The sequence below is a fragment of the Ursus arctos genome, unplaced genomic scaffold (genome assembly GCF_023065955.2).
Source record: "Ursus arctos isolate Adak ecotype North America unplaced genomic scaffold, UrsArc2.0 scaffold_2, whole genome shotgun sequence".
Taxonomy (NCBI): Eukaryota; Metazoa; Chordata; class Mammalia; order Carnivora; family Ursidae; genus Ursus; species Ursus arctos.
The window spans coordinates 38301918-38323024 of NW_026622874.1; the positions used below are offsets into that span (position 1 = coordinate 38301918).

The window sequence follows — 21107 nt, forward strand, 5'->3', positions numbered from 1 at the left end:
AATATGAATCTCTGTCTTCTTAACCTGTATCCCTGTGCTGAATTTTGTACCTCTATTTCCAAATACTTTTGGATATTCCCACTTAGATCAGCTGATAGGTGTCCCCAACTCAACATGTCCAGCATTAAAAGGCATTTGCTCCACCTCCCTTACAAATACACAGACCAGCACTTTCCCTTCTGCAGTTTGGCCCATTTCGGGTATTATCATCTGCGTGGTCACCCAAACCACTAATATAAGAGTCATCTTTTATGTCTCACTGGTTCGCCATTTAAGCCATCAAGTTATATATATGATTCATGCAGATAGATAGATAGATACTCAATTCTCTCTCTCTTCTGTCTTGTCTTTACCCTGGCTCTGGTTTTCATCACTCTTCTCCTGGATTATTACAATAATTTCCTCACTAGTCTTGCATTGCTACAGTCCTTCCTTCACGCTCCCCGCAGTGTAATCCAATCATGTCAGTTGAGATCAGAAATCATTCCAAATGCAGTATGGACTCGATATTAATTTAAAAGAACTACTGTGAATTTTCTTCGGTGTGATAATGATGTTGTGGGATAATGTCCTTATTCTTAGAAGATGCGTCCTGAAGGATTTCGTGGCCAAGTGTCGTGGTGTCTGCCACTTCTTTTCAGATTATTCAAGAAAATATCTGTACGTATGTGTGCTCTTCTGTGTACGTGTATGCACTTGTGTGTATGTGGAGGAAGAAAGAGAGCACGCACAAGTGTAAATACAGTGAAATAGTAACAACTGCTAAATTAGGTGGAAGGGGCGTATGGGTGTCCATTGTACTATGCTTTTAAGTATTTCTGTGTGTTTGAAACATTTCAGAAAAAACAAGTTAAAGGGAAAAGAGAATATGCTCCAAGCCCATGTGTATGGCCTACTATCCTCTTCCTGATCCAAGACAAATGTTTCTTTCTAGCTTCACTTCCACCGCTTCTCCTCTTGCACTCTGTATCCCAACTATGGCACTAGTAAAAAATTCCTTTATTGAGCACTTGGCATATGCTAGGCACTATTCTAACGATTGTACTTGTATTCATTTATTCCAGATAACAGCCCTATATTTTATAGTTGAGAATTAGATCAGAGAAGATAAATCACTAGGTCAAACACAGCTCATAAGCGATGAATCTGGAATGTTAAGCTAGTTCTGGTTTCCCAAGTGCACCTTACTCTTCAGATACGTATTTGTTAAGTGAATAAGTAAATGAATTCTGTCTTTTACTATGAGTTTGCATGTTTTCCTCAATTGCGGTTGACCCAGACTCAACTTGGTCAGGAGGATTTCTAGGAGCATTCGACAAGCTAAATGCTCAGAGCAATAATACCTACCCTTATTTTATGTGTTAAAAAGTAATAAATGTACATGGCATAAAATTAAAAATGCACAAAAGAGTTCCTAACTTTTTGAAGATTATTTGATTCTAAAATACCCTTGGCTTCTAAAAGTACTATATAGTGTATTTTTAAATTTTAATCGATAGACTCACAACTACTTGGAACTCTAAGTAACTGGTGATAGACAGATGCACACGCTTATTTTGCTGCCCTTCATTTTGTTTTTAGTTAATTCATTTTTAATTAAATTTATTTTTATCATAAAAGCAATACATGTTCTGGGGGAAAATGTGAACTAGGGGTTAGCAAGCCATGGCCCATTGGCCAAATCTGGCTCACCACCTGTTTTGTTTTGTTCTGTTCTAAAGATTGATTTATTTAGGGGCGCCTGGGTGGCACAGCGGTTAAGCATCTGCCTTCGGCTCAGGGCGTGATCCTGGCGTTGTGGGATCGAGCCCCACATCAGGCTCCTCCGCTATGAGCCTGCTTCTTCCTCTCCCACTCCCCCTGCTTGTGTTCCCTCTCTCGCTGGCTGTCTCTATCTCTGTCAAATAAATAAATAAAAATCTTTAAAAAAAAAAAGATTTATTTATTTATTTGAGAGTGAGAGAGAGGGGTGGGCGAGGGGCAGAGGGAGAGAGAGAATCTTAAGCAGACTCTGTGCTGAGTGCAGAGCCAGACACGGAACTCGATCTCACGACCTGAGATCATGACCTGAGCTGAAATCAAGAGTTGGAAGCTTAACCAGACTGAGCCATCCACGTGGCCCTCACCATCTGTTTTTTAAATAAAGTTTTACAAGAACACAGCCACGCTGATTATTTACATATTGTCTATGGCTGCTTTAATACAATAATAGCATTGCTGACTAGGTGTAACAGAGACCATATGGCCACAAAGCCATATTTACTGTCTGGCCCTTTACAGTAAAAGCTTGTCAGCCCCTGATGTAAACTACACAAAAGGGTATGTAGTAAAATATAAAATCCCTCTCCCTGAACCCCCCTCCAAATCTCACTCCCCAGAGATAACTACTGTGAATAGTTCTTGTGAATCTTTCCAGAAATAATTTTCTGCATATACAAATATATAGAGAGATACATATTTCCATTTTTATACAAATGGAAATTTCTTTACTTCAAGTCAGCACGTTCTCTTGAGAATTTTCCGCACCTTTGAAGTAACTGGAAATACTCTGTAGGATCATAAACGTGGTTTGATAATCTCTGAACAAAAGGTTTTCCATGTGCTTTTTGAGCTTTGGTAGGTCCTAGGATCTTGTTTTCCCAATTGTATGAGGGGAAGATTAGAGTCTAACGATGGCTTTTTGGTCATGGAGAGAGTGAGAAAATAACCAGAAACTACCCACATCTTCCCTAAACAGCTCTTGTTTCTAGGAGGACGCCTGCAAGTAGCCACCTAACTAGTCCCCTACCTCTAACCTGGTTTCCCTCCACTTCCTCTCTCTCCACGTTAACAGAGTAAGCGCTGTGAAAAACCCAGTCTTTTGACTTTGTCCTCCAGCTAGGCAAGATGCTAACATTGGAGGAGACTGGCCGAAAGTTACACAGGACCTCCCTGTGCATTCTTTGTAACTTCATGTGAATCTATAATTGTTTCAAAATAAAAAGGTTTTTAAAATCTGATTATATCTTGGGGCACCGGGGTTGGCTCTGTCGGTTAAGCATCCAACTCTTGATTTCGTCTCGGGTCGTGATCTCAGGGTCCTGAATCAAGTCCTGCGTTGGGCTCTGTGCTCAGTGGGCATCCTGCCTGAGGATTTTCTCCCTGTCCCTCTACCCTCCCCCCCCCCAACTGCTTGCTCTTGCTCTCTCTCTATTTAAAAAAAAAAAAAAAAAGAATCTGATTCTAGTCTGCCTTTGCTCCGGAATCTCTGCTGCTCTTGCTCATTGCCTATGGCACAAAGGCCAGTTTCCTTTAAAAGGCATTCAGGGCTCTCCTGAGCTGGTTGAGCCTACCCTCCGCCCTCACCCTCACCTTTTGCTGTGTACCTTGTCCTGTTTCCATTCCAGTCTGCCTGAGCTGCCCCAAAGCAAAGCCGGAGCCCAGCACAGGGCCTTTGCATGTACTTTTTCATCAGCCCAAATAGTTTCTCCAGTGTTCCCATCTGAAGAACTTCTGTTTTTTCAAGACTGAAACATCTCTCCCTCGTTAATTTTTTCCTTCCCTGTGATGGGAAAGTGGGTCATCCTTTGTGCCATTCCAAACCTTCTCAGAGTGCCGAAAAGATTTTCTACCTGTCAGGTGCGACCACTAAAGCTCCTTCCGGTTAAATGCAGGACACATGGCTAGTTATACTTGGCCATGGAGCACCAGGCACCCGAGTATTGCTGGGGAAAATCACGAAAAATGGTAGCTTGAGGGGTGCCTCAGTTGGTGGAGTGTGTGGCTCTCGATCTCGGGGTGGTGAGTTCGAGCCCCACACTGGGGGTAGAGGTACTTAAAAAAAAATGGTAGGTTGATGTCTCCGTCGAGGTACTGAGGGCCAGCGCTCACTAAGCCCTTCTCAGACTTATGCAGGTGGAGTTCATTAGTTTATGTACTGCTGTTTATCCTACTAGACTGGGAACTCTGGAGAACAGGGATCATTTCTTATTTTTTACTGTTAGCATTTTTTTAATGTTGCAACATGATTGGCCGCCAATAAGTGTTGAAAGAATGATTCAAAAAATGAATGACATGGACGGAGAAGTTGCTGGTGCCCTTCTCTTCCACCTTCTGCCCCTACACTTGCCCTAAGTCCCGCGTCTTCTTTAAATCTACCCTGTGTGTGTTCTTCCCCCTTGTCCTTGGCCCCTAGAACTCCGGATCAAGAGACAGAACTCCTCGGACAGCATCTCAAGCCTCAACAGCATCACCAGCCATTCCAGCATTGGCAGCAGCAAGGATGCTGATGCGAAAAAGAAGAAAAAAAAGAGCTGGGTAGGTCCAAATTTGGGGGGCAGGAACTATGTAGAGCCATGGTGGGTCACCTCCACCTCAGCATAGGGGTCCGTTCCTTCCAGCATTAACCACGACATGGTGCCTTGGGGTGAATACGAAGCCCCAGACGTCTGCTCAGAGCAAGGTCTGCTAAACTCTCCTGTTATCCCCATCCTGTCCCACGTGTACCTAGGCCGTCCCTCCAACCCTGTGCACACCCGCTTTCCTTGGGCTCTCCATGCCTTTGATTAGGTCAAATATGTTTGGCAACAGAAGGAAATATCCAGAAGGGAACGTTCTATCAAGCCCCTTGCCCACCCCACGCCCATTCTCTTCTATATTATGGAGAGAAGATGTTCTGAACAAAGCCATTCATTCTAGATGCTCCTGCAGGTCATTTCTTCGATTTTTTTTTTTGGAGAGGTATTCGTGGAACTTTCCATCTTACTTCAAAAGGAACCATTATATTACCATTGACTAGTCTAGAGAGAGTACTCCCCAACCCCCGGCTGGCTCCTGATAGCCCTAAACGGACTTTGGATGACCTTTCTGAAACTGCGTAGGCAGATCTAAAACACTTCTAGCTCCTCGCTGGCTGTGGCAAGGAGAGGATCCCCCAATGGAGACTTCTTGCTCCTCTGTCCCCTGTTCAATAGGACTGGCCCCCAAAACCTTTGTATAGCACAGATGGGTCCCAGCTGTGTGAAATGAGTGATTAAGTGTTGCTTCTTTTTTTTTCCCTTCAAAATGCTGACTTCAAATCCCTATTTTTTTCCAGGTCTATGAGGTAAGAGACCCAGTTCCTCTCTCCTTGTTTTCTCTTTCCTTTTGCCATACCTTCCCCATTTCCAGAGCAACTCCCTTCCCCCTAAAGAAAGAGCGGCCACTCATAAAACTAACCGTAACTACCACCCCAGAGTTCCTAACTCACTCCACTGCATGGTCCATCCACGGCTGCCCCCACATGAGGACAGAGGAGTGGTCTGGTTGGGGGCCAAATGGAAAAGTTAAACAAAATCCTGATCTATTCCCTCCTGTCTTCCCCTGGTTACAAAATCAGCCCGTTATAAAAGCAGTCAATTGGAGTCCCTCCGATCCAGAAAATGAGCTTTCTTGATTTTTTTTTTGTTCCTTCAAACCCTAGAAGCCCAACATGGAAGAGAATCCTGGATGAACATTATTTCAACCACAGTTCCCAAAGGCCAGTTCAGTTTGGGTCTCGCCTGAAGATTTAGCTCTATAGGGAGATGAACCAGAGATAGGAGAGGATATGATCCAGTCCAGGGCACCCTCAAACCACCTGAAAACCTGAAACCCTCTGAGCATTCATGGAGCTTCCAAAGACATTTCAGGGATTAGAGTATCGTCTCAGACAAGCAGAAAGTGAAACCAGAGTTTCCATTACAAGCCAGACATCTGAGGTCCACTAAGTTAGCCCAATGTTGCGCCAGGTGTTATGAAGGATGTGAAAAGTGGAGTCTGTCATGTGAACCGTCCAGGAGCCTGCAGAATTGCGGGCAGACAAAACGCAATATTGTACATATGGTATTGATGACAATCCAGCGGTGCCAAAATGCATGGTTCAGCCAGTAAGTGCTAGAGGCGCTCATACATGAAACTAAGATACAGAAGGCCAGGGAACCACCACAGAGGAGGTAAAGGCTAAACTGAGTTGGGACTGTGATAGGACAGTGTGTGGAGATGCTTTCTGCAGGGACGAAATCAGTGTAGCTGGAGCACTGAGTAGGGTGGGATGCAGACAGGAAGGGCCTGAAAGGCCAGGATAATCATTTCAACTTGACTCTTCAGGTTGGCATTTCCCAGCAGGTGTTACGCACAAGTCCACGGCAGTGCTTCTTAAAACAAGGATGCCATCCTCCAGTTTGAAAAGCCCTGCATTTCTACAGTGCACGACCACATAGGAACGTTCTGAGATGTCCCCTAGTAAAGAGTCTGTTTCGTTTTGCTTGATCCGCTGTTCCTGGACTCAGAGAGTCCTTCACCACGTAACACCAATGAACATCTGCCAACCGTTGTGCTTTGGGAACCCTAAACGACACAGAGAACACCACTGTCTCTCACTCACGGTCTTTGTGATCTTACGGGACGTGTGCCTCGGGCAGATTGTGGTCCTGGGATCTCTTTCTATGCACACACACTTACGCACACACAGACACACACTCTCTGTCTCGTTCTCTGTCTCTCTCATATACACACAGCTTCCCATGAGGCGACAGTGTGGAGAAGACCATTGGGTTGAAAATTAAGAAGCCTGAGTTCCAGTCCCAGGCCTTCCTTCAATTCCACAAACTCAAGCAAGTCCACTTTTTACGCTCGGTTCCTCATCTCTGCAGAGAACTGAGCTTTATGGGGTTCCTGAGCCTCGACTACCCCATGATACTCTGCCCCTTGCACGCACACTCTAGCTGACTGCACACATGCTCTCTCTCCTATCCCCACTGCAGCCAGACTGGTCCTCCTTTATGTCCTCCCAGGTAGACACCCCAACACACACCACCATCAGCTCTCCTCATTTACCTAACAGCCTTCCTGTGTTCCAGAAGAGACACTTTGAAAGAGTACCCTCGAATTTTCCTTTCTTTTCTCTCACTGTCCCAAAGATCTGGTTTGCTTGTGTCCCCTACAGCCTTCGACCCCTCCTTTACTCTCTGTCTCTTGCTGCCATTCCATCTCTGTGTCCCTGTGTGTGTGCATGCTGTCTGGATGCATGCGAACGGGTGGGCCAGGACCCTGGTTTGCATCTCTAGCTCACAGCCCTAACACCCAAGCTCATCACCACCTAAGGTCAAACAAGCTATGGTCACATTAGAGTCTCCCACGTATTCTGAGGAGAGGCTGGGAAATATCCCTTATTCTAGGACATTTGAGAGGGAATAGGAGAAAGCACTTGTATCTGATTGTTTTCACCATTCTGAGATGTGCTGAGCACGAGAGACACTAAAAGATACCACTTGATACCACTCCCTTCCGTTGATTTCCACCGGATCATATGGCCAGTTTCTGCTTACTAGGTAAATAGAGAGATGGATTCTGATCCGATGAGCCATGGTCAGGATGGATCCTGAGACCCAAAGTGAGCGAGGCTCTAGACTGAGCAGTAACTGGTCTGCTGGAGAAGGTGGGATTGGATCATTGAGAGATTGGCCACCATGTGACCTCTGGGGGCTTCTCTCTGTCCCCCTCAGGGGCCTAGTTCCCCCATGGGAGAGAGCAGACCCAAGAAGTTCCCATAGCCTACAACAGCAGCAAGCCAGAACAGTTCACTTTCTCTCAGCCCTACTTTCTAGGCAACTCTTGTGTCCATATTCCATGAGTCAAGCGAAGCCTTAAGAGGGAGGCTTAATGACAGCAAGCAAATACCCCGCCTGCACAGCTGTCTGTCTCAGAAGTCCCAAGGCAGTCCTCCCCCAGTCTCCAGAGCAGAGCCCTGACGTCTCTCTACCTGGATCTGCTTTCTTCTAGCTTCGAAGTTCCTTCAACAAAGCCTTCAGCATAAAAAAGGGGCCCAAGTCCGCTTCCTCCTACTCCGACATTGAGGAGATTGCCACGCCCGACTCCTCCGCCCCCTCATCCCCCAAACTACAGCACGGCTCCACAGAGACTGCTTCGCCCTCCATCAAGTCCTCCAACTCCTCCTCTGTGGGCGTAGATGTCACGGAGTAAGTGCTGTCTGCCTGTCACCCAGCCCGGGACTAGTATACACCGCTGGCCGGCGGTGGTAGTTAAGCCCCTTGTTTGCCCCTGGACAAACAGCACCACACTGTAGGTCTCTCCTGGGGCGCATGAGACCTTCCCGCCCACTGCTGATCGTCCCTGAGACCAGTGACCAAGGATCTCCGTGTCCCCTCGTAACTCTAGAGCTGGCCCGTGTGGCCTGGCTTCACTCTCACTTTCTTCCAGGGGCCCTGCTCACCCGGTCCCCCACACTAGGCTGTTCCATGGCAATGAGGAGGAGGAACCGGAGAAGAAAGAGGTATCCGAACTGCGCTCCGAGCTGTGGGAGAAAGAGATGAAGCTTACCGACATCCGCCTGGAAGCGCTCAACTCCGCCCACCAACTGGACCAACTTCGGGAGACAATGCACAACATGCAGGTGGGTATCTGGGCGCAGAGCTGAGCGGGGGGAAGACCGTGCCTGGAGATCCGTCCAATTCCGCGGCCCCGTCTGTTCTCGCCGCAGCTGGAGGTGGACCTGCTGAAAGCCGAGAACGACCGGCTAAAGGTCGCCCCAGGCCCCTCATCGGGCTCCACTCCAGGGCAGGTCCCCGGATCGTCTGCGCTAGCCTCCCCTCGCCGCTCCCTGGGCCTGGCCCTCACCCATTCCTCCAGCCCGAGTCTCACCGACACAGGTACCTGTTGGGAGAAGAACCTCTAAGGGTGGCAGGAAGAAACGGGTTTGGGTCACTGGCACCCCGTCCTGCCTGCTCTGGGGGGCACCGCTCTCAGTCACGGAGGTCGATGGTGCCTAAACCAAGCGCACCCCGGTGTCATGAGACACGAAGAACTGTTCTGGTCCTTTGACCCTAATTGCTTTTCAGTTTTGGAGTTTCTGTTTCCTCTTGGTAGTAAAGAGTCATTGGGCAGGGATGATGACTGGAAGGTTTAGGAAAGCCCATGGGGGCCCCTAAAGCTAATAGTTGTTTTCACTGCCGACAGACCTGTCACCCATGGATGGCATCAGCACCTGTGGTCCAAAGGAGGAAGTGAGCCTTCGGGTGGTGGTGCGGATGCCCCCCCAGCACATCATCAAAGGGGTAAGGAACTCCAGGGAGGCCTGTGACACCATGTATCCAAGAATATCTGGGCTCTGAATACCCCCGAAACCAGAGTACCCCACGGCTAAGGCCTTTTAGGACCACCCCCTTTCTTGGAGGGACCTCACTGAGGCTCGCACACTTCTTTCTACCGCGGCTGTGTAGGACTTGAAGCAGCAGGAGTTCTTCCTGGGATGTAGCAAGGTCAGCGGGAAGGTGGACTGGAAGATGCTGGATGAAGCTGTTTTCCAAGTGTTCAAGGTAAAGGGACACATGTACTCACAAAGGTTGTTCGTCCTTTCACGGCGTATGGAGCCTTCCAGGCGTTGGGGTCTTGGGGACCTTTGACGCTTCGTGGAGAAATGCCAACTAGGAAAAACATAGGTTCTTCCCTCTCTCCATGGACTTCTGTTCCCTCTGAAATCTGTGGCTTGTACCTCTGGGTTTGCGTCATCTTGCTGTTCCCCCTTAACTTTTTTTTCTCCTTTTCTCTTCTGTCAGGACTACCTTTCGAAGATGGACCCAGCCTCTACCCTGGGACTGAGCCCCGAGTCGATCCACGGCTATAGCATCAGCCATGTGAAGCGGGTGTTGGATGCGGAGCCCCCAGAGATGCCTCCCTGCCGCCGAGGTGTCAACAATATATCAGTCTCCCTCAAAGGTCAGTCTTTGTCTTTTGGGGTGCAGCGATACGGGGTGAGGGAGGGAGAGGAACATGAGACAGTCCGTCACGTATTCATTCAACAAGGATTTACTGAGAAGCTACAACGTGCAGTTCACTGTACTTAAGTAACATGAGATATGAAAAGATGCGTAAGATCCAGTCTTAACTTTTGTTCCCGGAGCCATTTTCCTTCCCAGGGAAATTTCTAGAAAGCCTGGGTTTCTCACTCCACCCATATACCTGTAACTCCGAACATGTCCCTAGAAATAAGATCTTTGTTTTCAAAACTGGGGATTGGGGGGTTCCTCTGGAGCCATGGGGCAGAGGAATGAGTTCTTTCAGTGGGCTCTTAGGTGAAGAAAGAAATGCCCTCCGGGGGCCTTGCCATCCTCAGGGCCCTGTCATGCTCATGCTCTCTGGGGCTGGGGGTTCAGGTCTGAAGGAGAAGTGCGTCGACAGCCTGGTGTTCGAGACGCTGGTCCCCAAGCCGATGATGCAGCACTACATAAGCCTCCTGCTGAAGCACCGGCGCCTCGTCCTCTCGGGCCCCAGCGGCACGGGCAAGACCTACCTGACCAACCGGCTGGCCGAGTACTTGGTGGAGCGCTCCGGCCGCGAGGTCACCGAGGGCATCGTCAGCACCTTCAACATGCACCAGCAGTCTTGCAAGGTGGCTGCCTCCTGACCCCCCCACCAGCCTTTGCTCAGGCCTCAGCTCCCCCAAGGCCTTCCCCCGCCCCTTCTTTCCTCCCCTCCCCCTCGCATTCCCCTTTCTAGTCCTTCCTCTGCCCCCAGTTTCTTTCCAGACTTTTCCCTTCCCTTCTTTCTCCACACTTCCCCTTCCCTCTGGTATATGCCTTTCCCTTTTGCTGATCATTGACTAAACGACATCCTCTTTTCCACTTCACTTTCTGCCAACCCTGAAAATCCCGCCCCTTTGTTTATTTCCTTCCCTCTACCTTTCTTTTCAGTATTACTCTGACTTTGGGCTTTCTGGGGAGAAGAACTCAGAATTACATGTGACACATTGTGCTGTCCCCTGCCAAATCTGGATGTCTCTCAAGCACACCCTCACACTCCGGGGTGCTTCAGATCTTGGCTCCCCCCAGTAGGGGGAGGCTTATCCATTGGAGTGGTTCATGGTACCCACCCAGCGAAAATCCCTTCAGGAAATCGGATATGATCCCCACCCTTCACGGACTTAGGAGCCATTGCTGAAGACAGTTGCCTTACGGGCGCCTGGGTGGCTCAGTCAGTGAAGCGTCTGCCTTCGGCTCAGGTCATGATCTCAGGTCCTGGGATCCAGCCCTGTGTCAGGCTCTCTGCTCATCGGGGATTCTGCTTCTTCCTCTTCCTCTGCCCCTCCACCTGCTTGTGCTCTCTCTCTCTCAAATAAATAAATAAAATCTTTTAAAAAAAAAAAAAAGGTGGTTGCCTTAGAGCCTTTGGGCCCACTGCTTATCAGTCCGCCGTGGTCTGGTTCTACAGTTCAATGTTCAGATGCATGAAACAGGAACCAAAGGCTCCAGGGGGCTCCAGACCTAGCGTACCTTCTCCAAAACCCTTCCTCCCACGGCTGACCCAAGTGCTCACTCCTCCTGAGTTCTGACCCACTTCCTTCTTTTATTTCAGGATCTGCAACTGTATCTCTCCAACCTGGCCAACCAGATAGACCGGGAAACAGGAATTGGGGATGTCCCCCTGGTGATCCTGTTGGATGACCTGAGTGAAGCAGGCTCCATCAGTGAGCTGGTCAACGGGGCTCTCACCTGCAAGTACCACAAATGGTAAGCTGGAGTCAGGACCAAACTCACTGCAGTGGGAAGAAGGAGAGCCTGGTCCAGTCCACCCTGTGAGCTTGCCCTTGGGTGTACGTAGTGGAAAGCAGGTGTTAAGACAAGTCTAAGTAAACCTTTTTCCTCCTTTTTCCCACAGTCCTTATATCATAGGTACCACCAATCAGCCTGTAAAAATGACACCTAATCATGGCTTGCACTTGAGCTTCAGGTAAGAACTGTGGCCCTGGATAAACCTTCCAGCCCTACCTAAGGTTCTGTAAACTAGTGAAATCCCAGGATCCGGCCAGAGGGGCAGTAGATGGCAGCAGGAAGGAGAACTAGGCAGGGCTCCTGGGCTGGGAAGAGAGAGTAGGGATATTTGCCACGTCGGTTACAGGGTGGAAGAGAACCCTCGAGAAGAGGAAAGAACTACAAAACTAAGAGAGCTGCAGCTAGGATGCTGTAATTTGGGTTCTCTGCCCACACACCCGGGTCTGTGAGGTCAGATGGTTATCTGAAGAGGGTCACTGGTCCTGCCCACGGCTGCTGCCCTGAGTTCAGTCGACTCGCCATTGCTTGAGAAGAAAGCCAGTGGGCGTTAGTGGGAGGCAGGCAGGAGGAGGGATGGACTGGCAGGTGATGGATGCCGACAACGTCCACATGGCCACCCTGACCCCTCTCCCCATTCCTGACTGCAGGATGCTGACCTTCTCCAACAACGTGGAGCCAGCCAATGGCTTCCTGGTTCGTTACCTGAGGAGGAAGCTGGTAGAATCAGACAGCGACATCAATGCCAACAAGGAAGAGCTGCTTCGGGTGCTCGACTGGGTGCCCAAGCTGTGGTACCATCTCCACACCTTCCTTGAGAAGCACAGCACCTCAGACTTCCTCATCGGTACTGGGGTTCAGCTTCCCCCTTGGGGTCAGAAGGTGGCTTCCCTTTCCTACTTTGCCACGCAGTGGGATGTTCCCATTTCTTTCTGGAGTCTGCAGCATGTAAAGGAGTGGCAAACCTCGTGGCTTCAGACCCAGGACTGCTTGATTACTTACCAAGCACCCCTCACAGTTAGCACCATGTTTTGGGTAAATCACTTCAATCATCAGAAAGCTAACCCCGCTCCCTCACTTTTCTCACAATTAATGGGGAACAGAAAGTGTTCAGGAGGGAATTGGAAAACTTCCTCTCACTCCCTCACCTCACTTCCGCCTTGTGAAGAAGCACTGTTGATGAGACCGCCAGCCAGGCGGCCACTCCCATTAGTCTTGACAGCAATCTCAGGACAGCCCGACTCTAAATTTCCTTTCCTTCTTTGGTTACCAGACCCCTCTGCCTGGTATTAAGGACTAAATGAGACAGATGACTGGGGAGCGCTGGTGCTCCGCCGTCTTATTGACCTCATCCTTTTCCCTAGGCCCTTGCTTCTTTCTGTCCTGTCCCATTGGCATTGAGGACTTCCGGACATGGTTCATTGACCTGTGGAACAATTCCATCATTCCCTACCTACAGGAAGGAGCGAAGGATGGGATCAAGGTGAGCCCTACCCTCTGACTCTGCTCAGTCCCGGGGTCAGGCTGTCCCACCTAACAAAGCAGAAACATCTCTTCAATGTTAGACAGGAGGCTCCGAAGACTGGTCAGGTTCTTTTGCTAAGAGGTAGAGTGAGGCCCAGTGTCCAGCCACCATTCAGCAAATGGCTACAGGACCACAGTCTCTGGGGCCTGTCTCCAGTCCTGGGCCTTCTGTCTCTATGCCAGATCAGACCTCTCTCTTAAGGATCAGAGCTAATAGAGAAATCATTGAGCTAAGAACTAAGTAAAACCCTGTTATAGTCTTAGCTTATTACTAACTACTAATAAAAATGTTACTTTGGCCAAGTTACATACAGGAGATAATAAAGTCTGTTCTGCCTAAATCACTGGGTTGTTTTGAAGACATGAAATTGTGAAAAGATTTTTAGAAGCTAGAATAAGAACTTTATGCAAAAGGAAGGTGTCGTTTTAGTAAAGCCTCCCCTGTAGCTTTCATCTATGAATTAGGGCATAATGATCACCAGCCTCCATTCCAGCGCTAGTGAACTCTAGTGCAGTGGCTGGACCCTATTGGCCATGTATTTTCCGTAAAAGAAATTTGTTATTGCAGTAGTTATCCCCTGATGATGTGGTAAGTTTCTAGAGATGCTGTCTATCAGACCGATGCCAGAAATCATTATTTCATTTAATTTTGCATTATTATTTTTATTTATTTATTTGAGAGAGAGCAAGCACGAGCAGGGGGTGAGGCAGAGGGACAAGCAGACTCCCTGCTGAGCGGGGAGCCCGACCCCGGGCCTGATCCGATCCCAGTACCGTGAGATCATGACCTGAGCTGGAGTCAGACGCCTAACCAAATAAGCCACCCAGGTGCCCCAAATTTTGCTTTGTTATTAACAGTTTTCCAATTTCAGAATGTTCTTACACAGATAACATCTGTTTTCAACAAAATCAAAATTCTTTTAAAAGATAGGATTTCTGGGGTGCCTGGCTGGCTCAGTTGGTAGAGAGTTCAACTCTTGATCTTGGCGTCATGAGTTCAAGCCCCATGTTGGGCATGGAGCCTAATTAAAAATAAAAAAGAGAAACAGTTTTTTAAAAAGTATATTTTAAAAAATGAAAAAAAAATTTAAAAATTTAAAGAAGGCTATGATTACTAAAGAAGAACCTCCTAAAATTACGGGGTTGTGAGGTGGGTACATATTAAGTGTTTTTTATTGTTTGTTTTTTTGTTTTGTTTTTTGGGTTTTTTTGCTTTTGTTTTTAGAGAGAGGGGAGTGGTGGGGAGGGGCAGAGGAAAGAGAGAATCTTGAGCAGGCTTTTCGCCCAGTGCAGAGCCCAACACAGGGCTCGATCTCACAACCTGAGATCATGACCTGAGCCTAAATCAAGAGTCTGACGCTTAACTGACCGAGCCACCCAGGCGCCCCATGTACATGTTAAGTTTTTAACGCAGTCTGCCAAATTATCCTCCAGAATAGTTTTACCTGTTTACACCAACTATTTCCTTTGTGGGGAAACTCAAAGGAGTTGAGTCTCCACTCGTGGGGATCAGAGTCTCAAGGCTTTCCATTGGAGGAAATGCATATGGCCATAGGAGACTGCATGAGCAAGCCTCTGTCTGTGGATCCCAATGCCAGTAACAGCATCTCCCCTTCGATCCAGGTCCATGGACAGAAAGCAGCTTGGGAGGACCCGGTGGAGTGGGTCCGGGACACTCTTCCCTGGCCATCAGCCCAACAAGACCAATCAAAGCTGTACCACCTGCCCCCTCCCACTGTGGGCCCTCATAGCATTGCCTCACCTCCCGAGGATAGGACAGTCAAAGACAGCACCCCAAGTTCTCTGGACTCAGACCCTCTGGTGAGTAGAAGCCATTCTATTGTTAAAGTAAGAGTATTATGGAACTGAACTTTTTTTTCTTAAGATTTTATTTATTTGAGAGAGAGAGCGTGCGCGTGCGTGTGAGCTGGGGGAGGAACAGAGGGAGAGGGACAAGTAGACTCCGCACTGCGCACAGAGCCCCCTGCAGGGCTCGATCCCACAGTCCCGAGATCATGACCTGAGCCAAAATCAAGAGTCACATGCTCAACCAACTGAGCCACCCAGGTGCCCCGGAGTTGAACTTTTCATGCATACCGTGAGGGAGGCTGAAGGGTATCAGCAAGGCTAGGACTAGAATGAGGTCAAGGAGGAGCTCAACAGTCAGAATGTTGGGTTATAAAGATGATATGCCTACAGCCTAGCTTAAGCTAAATAATAATGCATGCCGGCAAGATGTATTCTAATAAAGACCCAGGTAGGACTATTAACCAAAAAAGAAAGCAGTGGGACACATGTACACTCTGTCTCTCCCTCTCTCTCCCTCTACTCTGATATTATCCTGAGGATTGCCTCGGTTCAGTGGATTTCATGAACTGTGAAAAGTAGTCTGAGACAAATGACCAACTAGGGGCAAATATTTGCAAGGCTTGTAACCAAAAGCGGATTGGTGCCTAGAATATATGAAACTTCTCATAAAATTTCCAATTGGAAGAATGGACAAAGGATACGAATAGGCATTTGACTAGAGGAAGTGCAAAAATATTTTATAAAAATATAAAAAGATCCTTAACTCCTCTAATAGTTGTGGAAATACAACATCAAAACAAGGAGAAAACCGTTTCACGTTAGCAGGAATAGTGTGGATGGAAGCACAGACTTCATTCTCCGCTGGTGGGAGTGTTCGTTAGCAAAGCCATTTGGGAAGATAACTTGGCAGTTTGTGTTAAAATTTTAACGTGCAGCACCACTCCTGTGACCTTGCAGTTTCACGTGGCAAGTAAGAAATTCTTCCACTTAAGTCATAATACATTTTAATTTAAATTTTGACTTTGTTAAAAACAGTTGTTACCTGTGTTTAAAAAAAAAAAAGCCATTCAATTGGAAGACTGTTAATAATCACGTAAATAGAAGGGTGAAGAGCAGATTCAGGAGAGAACCAGCCAGGTGTACTTAGCTGAAACGGAAGGGTCACCGTCTTGAAGAAGCATGGGAGCGGGAGAGAGGTAAAGAGGGAAGGAGGAAGGAGGTGAATACACTGAAGTGTTTAGACCTGACACGAAGCACTAGGCTGTGAGCTGGGGCAGGGGGTGGGTGTGCAGGACTGGCCCGTGATAAGACTGAGTCTATTCGATTATCATCTATTTTGGAAGAAGTTGACAAACACAGACGTTCTTACAGCCACTTCCCACATCCCTCCCAGCAGATATGTCCAGGCCTTCTGTCCTCTCCTGAGTGTGAACGCCTTGGAGGCAGAGGCTGTCTGGTTTGAGCATCCCTCCCCCATCACAGCACAGTACCTTGTATAGCCGAGACACTCCCGAGCACCACATGCACACGCTTACAGACAGGGTGGAAGTAACCATTGCTACCTTTTCGTGAGCCACCTGTACGCTCTCTGGGCCCTTCATCACTTCCGAACCAAGGATCAGGTCCCTGACCTAGATTGCTTTATGTTTCCCTTCTGTGGGCAGGACCCTGAGTCCCGACTCATGAATCCATCCTTTTGCCCCTCTTTAGATGGCCATGCTGCTGAAACTTCAAGAAGCTGCCAATTACATTGAGTCTCCGGATCGAGAAACCATCCTGGACCCCAACCTCCAGGCCACGCTTTGAGGGCCGAGCAGTCCCTGTCACCCCGGACAGCAGAATGCTGGCATCAGCGACGCTCTCTCCTCCTCTCCCCTCTCTTCTTCCAGAGCACTGGCTCTCCGGCCCACGAGAACAGGAGGGGGAGGAGGAGGTGAAGAAAGAGGGCAGGTTCTTGGTGCTGCACCTTGAGAACTTGCTAGTAAGGACTGGTGGGGTAGAGTTTGGAAACTTGTGTTCCCTAGATACATTTACTGGCCTCCTCTCATGACTTTGGGGAACAGATGATTCTGGGTCTTTTTCCTTGATTTCGTGTCTCAATTAAAAACTCCTAGGCTTTCTGGGGAGGGGTTCAGAAGACATCAGAAAAACCTGCAGCAGTTCCTAACTGATTCTCATGAGCAGCTCTGGGAGAGACAGCCCGGTGTGGGGAAGTCTGAGGGAGGCAGACGCTCCCCAGAATTTCTCGCAGACCCTTCCGAGTTCCGTGACCACTGCCAATAACTCTTCCCCCAGAGATCTGGCTGGAGCTCAGAAAAAGAAGCATGTGGTTTACAAAATGTTAAAATCAATCTGTAAAAGGTATTTAAAAAAAAAGAAAGAAAGAAAGAAAGAAAGGAAAAGATGACGCTGGAGAGAGAGGAAGCAGTTGCCAAGGTAGAGAGCGTGCTGCCCATCCCTGGATGACGCAGGGGACGATGACAAGATGGCTGCCTATCTCGGAAGTCACCAAACCACAACAACAGCATTCCAGCCTTCAGAGAAAGACTGCTAGCTCTGTCTTATACCCTCTAATTTAACACGCATGAGAGTCAATAAACCCTACTTTTTTTATTTTTTATTTTCGCTTTCTGTTTCTTTTTCCCCTCCCATGTGCTTATTTATTTTCCTTTTTTTTTTTTTTCCATTTTCTCTCATGTCCACAAAATGCTTGGGTTGCTTTTCCTAGGGCTAGTTTGGCTTTTCCAAGTGGGTTTTCTTCGGAGAATCTGATGCCATCTAATTGGGACTAGCGAGATGCCTTCCACGCCACTATTTTTGGCATCCTTGGGACTTACAGGAGACCGAAGCATTGGCTCAGGCAGAAGTAGTAGGAGAAGAACCTTGACTTCCCTTTGGAGAAAGCACACGTTCTGCCTGGGAGCTCAGCGGCCAGCCTCTGGTCTGAGAGTCTGTCACCCCATGCTGATAGAAGATCTACTCTGAGCTCCACGCTGGACGGGAGGAAAACCAGGAAACTGGGAATATTCCTTTGTCTTGGGGCCTGTTGGGCCCCTCACTGCACTATTCTGATGGTGGCCGCTCTGCTCAACTGAATCCAAAATCCATAGCTGGCCTTTACTATTTGTTCTTGACAAGTAAATACTCACTGATAGGAGACTGAACATCCATATGAAATACTCCCAATCAGAATATAAGGTTCAAGGAGTTTGATTTGGTGGCAAAGATCTGCCTTCTAAAGGGATCCACCTTCAATAGGAGTTACCCGAAGGCCTGGCAGTCTACATGCCTTCACTCAGCAAACACTTACTGAGTACTTACTGTCTGCCAGTCACCAGGTTTAAAAAAACAAGGCAAGACTTGAGCCGTGGTGTTCACAGTCCAGTAGGAAATCTTAACCTCCATTAAGTGCACATCCCCTGCTTATGTGGACCCTCAGGATCATCTAAGAAATGTAGCCAAAACCCAAGGTGCCAGCTAGAAAGAAGCCTTTGATTAGATGTCTAATATGTGAGGGGCGGAAGCGCTGGGATCCCTTAAGATGGACCCTGAAGGACTGTGGAACCTTGCTTATCTCAAGTGGACAAGTCCTGTTCCTGCCACTTCCGGAAGCCCCTGTGGGATGAGATCCAGGCTGACCTGCCTGGTGAGGATGAAGTTTCAGGGCTCTGCAGATCAAAGACATGCGATGAGCCTGGGTCCAAGTGTGTGTTCTTCAGATTTCTATGTAGCACAAGACCTTATCAGAATCTACAGGCATACTCATCTGGACTGTTCTGTCCCACCCAACCAACGAGTCCATGCATCTGACTCTTCCTATCAGAATCTTTCCATTGAGGTCCAACAGATGGTTCAGGCTGCTCCCCAAGAAAGCTTCTGCACTCATCTGGTAGCTCCCAGGGGTGACAGGGTCCTCTATGCTGGAGACTGTTACTGCTTTTGCTGCTAAGTCCATGAGCTGTGAAGATCCCCAACCAACTCAGCTGTAAAATATGCAATTCTGTGGTGGGAAGAGGCTGTTCGTTCAAGGATGGTGCTGATATCACTGCCTTAAGGTCTCTGCTGTGCAGAATGAGGAGGCCCCAGAGCTGGGTGTTCTAACTTGGAAGGAAGGGAAGACCGGATGGGCCTTCTTTGGACCGAGGCCTCTTCTGAACCCTGTCCTTAGCTCCAGTCCCATGGCAAGGCTCAGACTTTTAATGCCATCTTGATCAGGTGGTTGAGCCCTTAACTCTCTACTTTCTGGTGCTGCCCAGCCAGTGCCTTCTATCATGGATATTACTGGCTACTTGAGAAAAAGGAAAGGGGAGAACCCCTTCCTCCATTCCAACTGCCTCAGACCTCCAAAGGGATTCTTGGCTCCCTGATAACCATGGATACCATCGTGAATTTTACTTGGATCCTCGGCAGGTTGATTTTGGAGGCCTCTCACGTTACGAATTTTACTCTCTATTTCTGGGACCCACCACCCTCTACTCTGAGTTGACTGCTGCATTTAGCCCAGGTCTCTAGTTGCTTTCCTCCAAAAAGTGTGTTCCCATCTAATGAGGTGGCACTGCAGCCTCAGCTTTCCCTCTGGAGCCTGGGACCCTGTTTACAGTTGCACACTTGGGCCCCTCATTGTGGGGATCTGTCGTCTCACCAAGGAATCATGCTTATGTGGCAACTGCAAAAGGTTGAGCCTCCTCATGGTGCTATAACCCCTTGGGGTGCTCATCCAGACTTCTCTGAAGCAGAAAACCTGAGCTCCCCCTTACTGCCCTAGAATTCATGGCAAGAGCGAATCCATGGCATTCTCTCCTACCTACGCACCTGCTTCTTAGTTGAGACTACTGGGATCCCTCCGAAAATGAAAACTGGGTCCCACAGCTAACTTCTCAGCCCCCAGGCACCTTCAGAAGAACCCAGCCTATGTAGGACTGGGATGTGTCTCTCCCTCTCCTCTCCAGACCCGCCACTCCATTCCTCACCAAAGTGGGCTAGCAGATGACATGGTTCAATACCCAACATCAGCTTCTGGGGAGAGCCATGACTCCAGAAGCAGTTCCTCCGTAGACTCCCTCTCATTTCTGGATGAAGATGACCAACATATTTTGTCCAGTGTATGTGTTTCTCAATCCCTGCCTAGGCATTAAAAATAAAATACTAGGTAATTGGAGGCTAATACGGGACCTGATGTCTGTGTGTGTCTCTCTCTCCCTCTCCCTCTCCCTCTCAAGAGCACTTTGCTGTTGCTGTTTCCTAACTTCTGAGGCTTCAGAATATTTTTAAAAAATCTATGCTTTGTGGCAGCTCCACGGTGCTTCTCTCTGTCTTTGTGTGACTCCTTATACCAACGTCTTTTTCATGTAGTCTGACCATTGGGAAGCTAGAGGCTAACAGGGAAGAAAGATGTGCCATCCATGGACAGACCCTACGATGAAGTCCTTCTTGATTGGCATTTTGGTCTTGAATTACCAGCCTTCTAACTAATCCCTTCATACTCCTTAAGGATTTCAGAAGAAATAGGGATTTTTTTTTTTTCATTTCATTTCTGGCTTTTTGGTTTTCCTGGTTTGCAAGACTCCCAATGGACCTCCTCTCACCATGTCTCCACTCCTATCTCCCTGACACGAGGGTCACACTATTCAGAGGGACATTCCCTTCCAGTCTCGTCCTGTAGTATTCCAAAAGAGTAGGAAGACAGCAGCCTGCTCTTTCTCACAAACACATCATCACCTGAGAGGACAGCCATATACAGAAACCCAGCTTATAGGTGAAATTTGCCAGACTGAGTGGGACTTGGTCCTACAAGCCAGCATCAGGAGACCTACAGGAGACTCTAAGGATTCTTTATTGCAGGGTGTTTAGGAAAGGAAGCTGTTCTTGTCCTAATCACAGGTTTAACACAGGGTTTAAGTGTTAAAGTAATCCAGATCACCAAATGTAATGCCTCATCATACTTTTTTTTTCTTCTTCTTGGGGCTTAGCTAAGCTGACGCTAACAAGCAGACTATAAGTCACCTCCACTGATGGGATGAACTGTTTATTTCCAGAGGGTTTACTAATGGATATACTAATATAATACTGGTATACTCTTCTGATGACGAGGAACTACTAGCAAGTTCTGGCTACTAGTGGTTCATGGCTTCACTAAAGAGGCCATAAGTAATAAAATGGTCTTAGGGACACTGTGTTCCCAAAAGGCCAATGCCTGAAGATACTGCCCTTTAT

At 48.0% G+C, this 21107-nt stretch overlaps 1 protein-coding gene across 12 annotated transcripts in view; it reads left to right on the forward strand.

The window, feature by feature from the left end:
• NAV1 (neuron navigator 1) overlaps window positions 1–20058 on the forward strand; it is a 242987-nt gene extending 222929 nt beyond the window's left edge. For all 12 annotated transcript variants that reach the window (XM_026480666.4, XM_057315710.1, XM_044377764.3 and 9 more), the window contains 14 exons: window positions 4175–4296; window positions 7780–7976; window positions 8218–8410; window positions 8498–8666; window positions 8974–9071; window positions 9237–9332; window positions 9573–9732; window positions 10170–10405; window positions 11368–11522; window positions 11671–11742; window positions 12212–12408; window positions 12926–13044; window positions 14709–14906; window positions 16605–20058. In XM_026480666.4, coding sequence (XP_026336451.3) covers window positions 4175–4296; window positions 7780–7976; window positions 8218–8410; window positions 8498–8666; window positions 8974–9071; window positions 9237–9332; window positions 9573–9732; window positions 10170–10405; window positions 11368–11522; window positions 11671–11742; window positions 12212–12408; window positions 12926–13044; window positions 14709–14906; window positions 16605–16700 — 2108 coding nt within the window. In that variant the 3' untranslated portion in view covers window positions 16701–20058. The remainder of the gene's footprint in view (window positions 1–4174; window positions 4297–7779; window positions 7977–8217; window positions 8411–8497; window positions 8667–8973; window positions 9072–9236; window positions 9333–9572; window positions 9733–10169; window positions 10406–11367; window positions 11523–11670; window positions 11743–12211; window positions 12409–12925; window positions 13045–14708; window positions 14907–16604) is intronic.
• Window positions 20059–21107: the final 1049 nt, after the last annotated feature.